Source organism: Protomyctophum parallelum (genome assembly GCF_964188405.1).
Source record: "Protomyctophum parallelum genome assembly, chromosome: 19".
Taxonomy (NCBI): Eukaryota; Metazoa; Chordata; class Actinopteri; order Myctophiformes; family Myctophidae; genus Protomyctophum; species Protomyctophum parallelum.
In genome coordinates, this window is record NC_139717.1 from 8,668,008 (window position 1) to 8,678,151 (window position 10,144).

The 10,144-nt window shown below is 43.3% G+C and overlaps 1 protein-coding gene across 1 annotated transcript in view; it reads left to right on the top strand.

Annotated features, from left to right (window-relative positions):
- Nucleotides 1-4,928, top strand: part of LOC310876488 (potassium channel subfamily K member 10-like) — a gene marked incomplete at both ends in the record, with an annotated part of 26,151 nt that extends 21,223 nt beyond the window's left edge. The window contains 3 exons of the mRNA XM_083790033.1: nucleotides 931-1,073; nucleotides 3,430-3,786; nucleotides 4,575-4,928. Coding sequence (XP_083646159.1) covers nucleotides 931-1,073; nucleotides 3,430-3,786; nucleotides 4,575-4,928 — 854 coding nt within the window. The remainder of the gene's footprint in view (nucleotides 1-930; nucleotides 1,074-3,429; nucleotides 3,787-4,574) is intronic.
- Nucleotides 4,929-10,144: the final 5,216 nt, after the last annotated feature.

Below are 10,144 nucleotides of genomic sequence, written 5' to 3' on the forward strand. Positions count from 1 at the left end.
ATTTAAGTAATCAAAAGTGCGTGTTGAATGTATAAAATGTTGAAAAGAGTGCATGGTGGGAAAGGTGCAGGAGGCAAATGAAAAGAACAGGACTAGGGAAGCAGGCATTTATAGGCGTCGACACCCGGGCCCAGGTGCGAGCTGATCATCATGATTAGGCTCTGCTCCCCAACCCTATTGGACAGAGACCAGAAATGATTAGGGGCAAAGCAACTACACACAACCACATAAATAAGTGAAGTAGGCCTACTAAGCAACTATATTCACACACACAACATCACCGTCACATGATAAGCCCAGAATATGGCTTTAAGGGGTTAAATTCGATCCCATGGCATCAGCCTCTATTCCTCTTATTTGTCCTATTGATTGATTATGCTTGCCAACAACTGCTCCACGCAATCATTATTCATGTGTGATGAGTGATGACCTAACGTGGGGTCAGTGCTGCTTTATAGGAATGCTTTCATTGCATTGATGGGCTTGGCAAGAGTTGGGGTTCCATCTCCACCGTGAGTGATTTACTTTCCACGGAGTGTGGCTTTCTTGTGTGATGGATGCAGTCCTCTCTGTGTGGACTGGTGGTGACATCCTGGTAATGTGAGGAGCGGTTGTTTATTGCTTTAGTGCAATGGAATACGACAATGGAGCTGCGCAGTGAGGAAAGAGGAGAAAAAATATTCAGGCAATTGTTGCTGACTGTCTAAAATTTGCCATTTAACTACCCTATGTTATAGTCCTTTGTTCACAGTGTCGATAGTCACCATGCTCACCAAGTTCGGGAACATGTTTCAGACATTGTTTTTGCACATTTCTGTCTGTAATGACATGCCCAAAATATAATGAATAAATAATAAAAGATATGAAAAATGCAGGCTGCTGCAGAGACAATGAATATTCTATCTCTTTTCATTCCCCACCCCCCTTCAGGAGGAGACCGGAGGATTGAGTACCGTAAGTGGTACAGACCACTGGTGTGGTTCTGGATACTGGTCGGTCTGGCCTACTTTGCTGCAGTGCTGAGCATGATCGGAGACTGGCTGAGGGTCATATCCAAGAAAACAAAAGAAGAGGTATGCATCCAGCCACATTATGATGTTCTTTTGCAGGGTTTATATGATTACGTGTAGCAGTAGTGTCTCAGAGCCTCAGCCTGAAAAGTCTAATATCTCCCCTGGTCCATATAGGGTTATCCTTATCCCTTTGGTCTAGTGGTTAAGTTGTTGGACTTTCATGCGGGAGACCTGAGCTTGAATCCCGGGCATTACATACGCACCATTCTGTAACAGTTTTATTTTTAGATTACTTTTTTTTTACTATGTCCTGAGTGTGTTTGTTGTCTTATTGTTGTTTGCTGTTAATGTTAGTGTATTGTTTGCTCATTGTCATACTGAGGGTAAGCTATATAAGGTGACGTTTCGAGGGTGACATTTCGAGGCTTAAAATGTTATCCGATGGTAATACAAATACCATTGGAGCTGAATCCAGTCTTGAAGTGTATCCAGCCTAGTCTATAGTACGTCCAATATTTGAAATAAAAATGTGCAAATCTCAACATTGAAATCAATATTTGATGGAGACAGACCATGCAGGGTAAACTTAACCGTCACACACAACTTCACCATAACACCATAACCAATTGTACAGCGACTAACCATAAACAAAAATGAGTGATGTTAATATTAATGTTGACTGACTCGACTGTTTTGGACAATCAATATGAATTCTGACAGCTTTGGTGTACAGAGACCAGGTTGCATAGTACAGTATGTAATGTAACTGTTAGAATAATTATATCTCACGGTTAAAGCCTAATGTTGAATTCACACCAGCAGCAGCAGAGATGAATCACAAAATGCAATGAAATGGGCTTGTCCGAGGCAGGAGTGAAAGCCTCGTAAATAAGCAAGTTGTGCATCAGTGAGAGCTCCGCTGCTCAGAGCAGATCAAGAGAGGCACAGCTGCGCCAGGCAGGGAAGCTCAATGCCATACATTTTACTTAGTGGTCAGTCTTGATTAATATCACACCTACAACTGCTAGTTTAAAACTTGGCTATCAATATTCTCATACATACATTAGTCTGTATTTCAGTGGTGTTGAGTATATGCCTGGACTATTGGCTGTCGGACTATTGGTTGTCGGACTATTGGGTGTCGGACTATTGGCTGTCAGACTATTGGGTGTCGGACTATTGGCTGTCAGACTATTGGGTGTCGGACTATTGGGTGTCATAGGGGATTCACACTATGGTCCCGGGTGCGCACTCGGGACCACTTGGCAGATGTTGTGGTAGTGTGAATGATGCGTACCGTTCCCGGGAGCGGATCGCCCAACCGTCCCCGGGACCGCATGGGGGGCGGGTCTCTGGACCGTTGAAGTGTATTCAGATACGGATCGTTCCAATGTGAATGAATGCGTACCTAAAGAAGGAAGTGGACTGTTATTTTTTAAAGAACGTGACATAATCTCTAGGCGACGAGCCAAGCCTCAACAAAAAAAATCACAGCCGCTGCACGACGCGTAACACCAGCGCATTTCTCAACGCCGCCCGTCTCCTGTTGAATCTGCGTATACGCGCAGCACCGCAGTAAGCGCTGATCTTATTCTGCGGACTACACGTGGCTCTTGGGCTTTGCTTGGCACAGTTTCCAAAGTAAAACAAAATAATAATAATGCTGAAGTAGAATCCATAGCAAACTAATACACAGCACAGAACTGACTGACACAGTGAATAGCAGGCAGCAGACAGTGAAGTAGTATAACGGCAAAAAGCCAAAGAGGCAATGCAATGCAGTGTGTCTGGATTTATTTGAGACAATGTCGCAGAGTTGATGGTCAGTGTCCGGGCGCGCCAGCCATCAAGCAAACCACCATCTGGAGGATTAAAGTGTGTTATGCAAGTGTACCCGGGTGCGCTGTTGAATCTCGGGCAATGTGAATCATGGCCATCGGGGACCAGGCAACCGTATTCGGAAACGGTTCCAATGAAACGGATTCAGTCCGTCTCAGTGTGAATCCCCTATCAGACTATTGGGTGTCGGACTATTGGGTGTCGGACTATTAGCTGTCGGACTATTGGCTGTCGGACAATTGGCTTTCGGACTATTGGCCGCTCAAAAATTATTGGTGCAGCTTCCCATCATGCACTTGTGCACAGTGTGAAGCTCAACAACGCCACTTTGTCACCTGTTGGTACCCTAAACCGTTGTTCCTTTGTTGTTCCTTTTAGTGGCTTGTTGTTCCTTTTTCCTTCAAAAACATACATTAACCATTTCAACCCCATATACATTCTGGTCATTTGAAAATAGCCAATCTAAAAGCTTGTAGATCGGCTATTTTCAAAGTACATAGTACATAGTAAATAGCAGATCGTCTTAGTATTTCTGTACATTGCAGTATTGATACTTTTTTACTTCTTCGTCCTATAGGTGGTGGAGATCAAGGCCCACGCGGTGGAATGGAAAGCCAACGTGCAGGCGGAGTTCCGGGAGACGCGGCGGCGCATGAGCGTGGAGGTGCACGACAAGCTGCAGCGTGCCGCCACCATCCGCAGCATGGAGCGCCGGCAGCTGGGCCTGGACCAGCGCGCCGTCTCGCTGGACATACTGTCGGCGGAGCGCACCCGCGCACCCGCCTTCAACAGCCTGGACCCCAGCCGCTTCAAGAGCTCCCAGGAGAGCATCGACATCAAGCTGAACAACCTGCGCCTCCGCGGGGTGGCGGCGAGTGGCGACCAGACCACCTCCGAAGACAACATCTTCAACCGGCTGGGCTCCGTCACCAAGGTCATAATAGTTTGGGATTTTTCATTATAGTTTGGTTTTTAGTTCGTTTTGACTTTTTTCTCTCGTTCCTAATTCAGTTCGTTTTAATTAGTTTTTAGAGCAGGTTTGCTAGTTTTTATTTTTGTGGCAACGCTTAGTTTTAGTTTAGTTGGTATTAGACCCTGATTATGCGGGCTAAAATCCTTCATTATGCGGGCTAAACTCCTTGATTTTGCGATGACATATGCAGGTTTTTATGTGATTTTATGCAGTGAAACAGCAGGAAGTTGTGAAATATGCGGATAGTTGCAAAGTATGCAGAAAAATTAGAGATGCGAAATATGCAAAAATGTGCGAAAAATGCGGAAAGTTGTGAAAAAGGTTTTATATGATGCGGTGAAACATGCGGGAAGTTTGCACAATTATGCGCCTTTTTTGATCTGCGCCATTTGGCATAATCACATTTTTCTGGAGGGTCTATGCCTCTATGGTATTAGATTGGTTAGTTTTGTTTTCATACTTTGGATTATTTGTCACGTGTAGCTATTGTGTAATAAAAACTCAAGAAAAGATACCATTTAAAATATTCAGTTACTGTTTGTAACAAGAAACATTTTGTCTAGATAATTTCAGTTATTTTTATTTTTCATTAAATACACAATACAGTTTCAGTTAATTATGGTTTAGATTTTCTATTAGTATTTATTTAGTAAACGAAAACGAAAACGAAAACGTTCTTTTTTTTCCAATTTTAGTTTTCATTATTTCTTTACATTTCGTTAACCATAATGTCCTTGTCCGTCACCAAGCTGACCAAGCGGAACCGGAACACCGCCCTGAAGAAGAACATCCCGGACCAGAGGCCGCACAGCGACACTTACAGCTGCAGCACTCCCACCTACAACTGTGGCACGCCGACGCCTCCCGGCGAGGGGAGCCGGGCCAAGGACGACGGGCAGGACGAGGTCGAGGAGGACAAGGAGTGCAACACCAGCCTGTCCGACTTCCCGCTGTTCGTGGAGGTGTGCAAGCCCCTGAACGGCTTCGTGCCGACACCACAGACCAAAGAAAGCGAGAGCGAAGAAATAGCACTTGAAGAGAAAGAGGTGGAAATAACACTTGAAGAGAAAGAGGTGCAGGTCGAGGTCGAGGCCGACCCATAGGCCGTCCCACCCCGACCTCACTCCTACTCAGTAAAATCATCAATGGTATTAACTTAAGAGTGTACAAATGTAGGCCGGCTTGGATTTGCCTGGGGGAGATGGCGGGTAAATCCATCCCTCTGTTTTTATACCCCCCTCACTCCCACTTGTCATTCATTTTTATCGTCAGTCTTATCCCCAGTTCTAGTCAGACTGAACAGATGTGTTTGATGTTTATGTTTGATAATATCACAAAACAAGATATATGTTATGTTAAACACAAATCTTCATATTGACTTTAGGATTAAAAAAATATCAATAATAGCGATCTACTGTACAAGCTTGTAGACTGGCTATTTTTGCCATTTGTTGTACAACCAAGTATATAGGGCTTGAGTGGTTTTCTTTTTATGAATCCTCTACGGACCCTGAATGTAGGTCACATTTGTACACTCTCTGGGGTTGAATTAGCACTAATGATTTTACTGTGTAGACACAGGAGGTTTTAAACACCACCACAATGTGCCTTATGTTCTTATTCCTCTATGTGCTTAAGCAGGGGCTACACACGTGTCCCTTTCTGCGATACTGTAATGTTCAAGTATTCACTGTGCCCAAATGATCTGAGGGATGCGTATTTGAGTTGGCTTCATGACAGCTACAGGATGAGGTCTGTTCCCAGGGAAGACGGTAAGACTATGCCAAATGACGGTCAGGTAGAGTTAAAAATCAGCAAGACTTTTGCACACCTACAGCACGACAGGAGATTAAGGGCCGGTCAACGTAGAAGAAAGACTTCCGCACACTGACTTTAAAGTCGAAGATAAAGTTGAATGGGAAACGTGTTTCGGTCCAGAGACCGATCCTGATTAAATTCTCTGGTCTGAAATGTATTGTCGTTTGCAATTACACTTCCCATCCATCCCATCTTCAAACGTATAGGCAGAGTACATCTGCTTCTCCTACCTGTGGAAACAAAGGGGGATGTTACAATGGTTCGGGCATCTAGTATAGACACTTCATGGCGTCTAAGGTCCTCTGGGCACGTCCCACTGGGAGGAGGCCACGGGGCAGACCGAGGCGAATCAACTTTATCTTTGCATTTGAAGACAATGTGCGGGAGTCTTTCTTCTACAGTTTCTTACAGTTGAAAGAGCAAAGGTTGTCTGCCATAGCGAGATCAAGCAGAAGGCAAGCCTGATTGCCAATGATGTCAGATCCATGGGCTTGTTGTAATGAGCAGACAACGCAATAAATTCATGGAAAAGAACCACTTGGCATAAATAATTTAGAACTAGAGTTATGAGAATTGTACTGTATGTGACATTAAGAATGACTCGTCCTTATATAAAGTGCCAGTTTGGATGGAATGCCAGTGCGGTGAAGCAATTAAAATTCCGTAGCAGACTTTTTTGAAGATTTTGTGTATCGGGAGATTCGGGACTGACATGAGCATGAGGACCACTGACTTTGCACTGTGTTCGACGCTCCGAGTCAGACACTAAAAAGGACACCACAGAAGAGTTTGAATGGCGAAACATCGAATGAGTCGTTGCTAAACATAACTCTTCCACATATGTCATGTGTTTGTTCCCACGTCTTTTTTTTTGCTCCATTTCGACTCCAGAATCAAAATGAAAAATGCACTTGCAAAAATGACTTTACATAAACAAGCCGCCACATGTCGTCTGTGCATGGTCCCAGAGTACAATGTACCAATATGCTACCTAGATCATGATCTCTTTTAACTAACAATCTCAGGGCTTGTCCTAAAGTCTGGTTTATACAGTACTAACCCCGAAAATAGCAGATCTACAAGCTCACAAAGTGGTGCACCACGACGTGTGAGCTTGAAGATCGGCTATTTCTGGTGCACGACACCAAGTATAAATCAGGCAACTTTGCTGTTTGACATGTCTACTGAATGCTGCATTCACACTTCATAAAAAAGAGAAAAAGAAAGGCATCGCAAGGGAGCACTCTGAGGGTGATAGATTCAGACAGCAGAACTGGACGATTAAGTAAGCCATAATGCAAGTTGCGGTACGATCCTATAAACCTTTCCAAAAACGTCAATGAAGTTAACTTACGGGCGACTTGGAGATATTTAGAGGCTGCTGGTCATTGGAAATGTCCTGAGCTGACCAGTGCAGTGGTTAAGCTTGAAAGCAGTGCGCTAACGGTGGCAGTTTTCTATTTCACAATACATTTTCATATTGGTCTCATGCTACTAATGGGAATGACACTTATGTTATGCATAATGGTTCGTGAGCTTGGTCACTGATTGTACTTGTGTGAGGTGCGAGGTTGAATAATGATTGCCTTGCTCACACACATTCAGACACTACTCCTCCCCAGCCTGACAAATATACTCACACAAAAACTCCACATACTATATACAGTACTACACTGTCTCAGATCCTATTGTGTGCATTACTTTGGGTACAGAGTTAGCCTATAGTGTGAATGCAGCGTCAAAGAACTATCAATGTGTTTTTGTAAAAACGCTTTTAAGGATGAAAAAACAAAAAAACTTTAATGCTTATTTAAAAATAAAAAAAATACATTTTAAGATGTGGAATTCCAAAAAGCATGCTATATTGCAAAAAAGAAAAGAAATACTCTGATGTATATGGTATTGATTGTACCATCATCACCCACCACCTGCTTCAAGAGGACACTCCTTCATGTAGGATCTTTTATTTTACATTTTATTTGGACTGCCTTGAGGCGGCACAGACAATAAAGTCAACACAAAGCGAGTATTTGGACGTTGTTCATGGTATTAACTTGCAACCATTATGCAGGATTTATACATAGCTGTGTACGATGTTGCGAATCGAAAATAGAATATCTATCAGCTCCAATTGTGAGCTTGTACATCGGCTATTTTTGGTATGCAACACGGCATACAACAAGTATAAACCAGGCATTACATTAAATGTAGTGAGTGCCTTTTTGAAATAAAGAACACTGAATGACGTGCGATTTCAGAGTTTGTGTGTGTGTGTGTGTGTGTGTGTGTGTGTGTGTGTGTGTGTGTGTGACTGTTTGTGCGTGCAACGTACGTGTGTGTGTGTGTGTGTGTGTGTGTGTGTGTGTGCACATGCACGTGCACGTGTGTGTCTGAGACAGTGCACGTGTATGTCAGTTGGACTTCAATTTCCTTGAGAGATTTTGTATCTAGCTACCCCTATCTGTCTCAGCGATGTAGCTATCACAGTCGCTCATCAAGCCGGAAAGAGGACTATATCCCTTTCATTGTCATTGGCAGTGACCTCGCTCTTGCATTGAAATAAACCCCCTCCAGTTGTTTCTTTGGGGCTAATCTTTCCAAAGGTTCCTGGGAGTTGTTCCTCAGAACTGCATCACTTACTTCCTGACTTGATAATCCATTATGGAAACCTTGTTGTCACATGTACATCGCAGATAATCACTCCAAGCAACATGAGCAGGGTATTGCAAGAAGAGAGAGACGTCGATAGACCTTTGTGGATTCCGCAAAGTAAATTCTGTTAGCACTGGACAGATACAGATAGGGCCAGAGATCTCTGTGTAGATACATTATCTATGTACAGCAAACAGATTAGAAATCATGTTGGCAAACTTAAGTACATTTTTAACTGGGTTGAACGTGTGAACGAAACACAGGCACAGGTTTAACCTCAACCAAAGACAGCGGGTTTGAGACCATGATGACACTCCAACTTTGATTGATTTCTGCTTTCTATGTCGTGTTGGATTAGGAGACCAGAAGTCTCTTAATTCCAATGGAATGGAGAGATTCTGGACGATTATTTGGCCCCATCACTGAAGTCAATATTAGAGGCACTCAGTCCCATATGTTTTTAGAACATTCTGACACTAAATTCAGGCGTAAACAATCTTTATTTGAGACCTACCTGTTCCAGCAACACACTCACAACATCTAACAACAAAACTAACTAAGTGTGTACCCTTTCATTCCATTGGCGAGGCTTGGAATGAATAAGGGTCTCCGCTTATATGTGTTCCAACAATATGCTGAACCTCTGGCAGCTCGCTCATTATAAGTCACAAGAAGTACAAGCATCAACTCCTGCAGGTCTGAAATGAATTGTAAAATCTAATTCTATCTAATTGCCCTCATTTGTCCTGAATCTTGAACAAGGGCCAATTGTGGCAACATCAAGAGTTCACACAAATCAATTACAAAGTTAATTCAAGAGGCTTGGAGTTTGTGTTTGATGGATAGTGCAGTGCGTGCTTTCAAACACAACAGCATCACCAAAACAAACTGGGCTCCAGTTTCTATCTTGGCAGCAGTTTTTGGTATTGAACGACAGTGAAAGGCCCTTACACTCTGAAGCTGTGTAATGCCTAATTTATGCTTTGTCACACAGGGTGTCGCACACTGAAAATGGCAGTACAAGCTCACAACGCATTGCATTCACAGCTCATAATGAGTTTGCATATCGGCTATTTTTAGAACACATGAATGTAGCCTAGGTACTAGTTGCTTCCTTTAAAATTATATGGTATAGATTATTAATTTAGTTTCTGCATTCATTATAAGGAATCCATATCATAATCTCTGAACCGTTATTTGGTTCTCAGCCTCTCAGGACCACTTTCGTCAAAGCGAAACATTTTAATGCCACGTTTGAATGTGTGTAAATGCAATATTCAGTGGTGGCAGGCCAGGGCTCTGTTCTTCCCTTCCATGTGCATCCCCGGTATTTGGAATGCCGTAGGCAGGGGGAGCAGCAAGCAAAGACCCCCGCAGGTTGTCACAGTGTGTGTCTAGGAGGACCCAAGTAGGCCTGAATCTGATTGGTTGAGGGGCATGAGGTGATGTGGAAGGATGAAGCCGGAGTGTGAGCAGTCAGGGAAAGGAGGGACGGTCTGAGGGCACCTGGTGGAAAATGGGGAAATAGCAGGTCTGGAGAGTAGAGACAGAGGCCAGACATGTAGAGACAGAGATACAGAGAGGTGGATAGAGCAGTGGTTCTCAAACTGTGGTCCGGGGACACCCAGGGGTCCCTCACAAGTAATAATATTACTTATTTTAAGTAACTACTAACTAACTAGTAATAGGTAATATATTACCGTTTTGAGTAACTTTTCCAAAACTGGCCGGCCCGCCTTAAGCCAATTTTAATATACTGTACGATAGCATCAGTTTAACCACTTTAAGCTTTTATGCTTTGGCTCTTTGCCGATCTACAAGCTCACAACATTTGATGCTTGTGGATCAG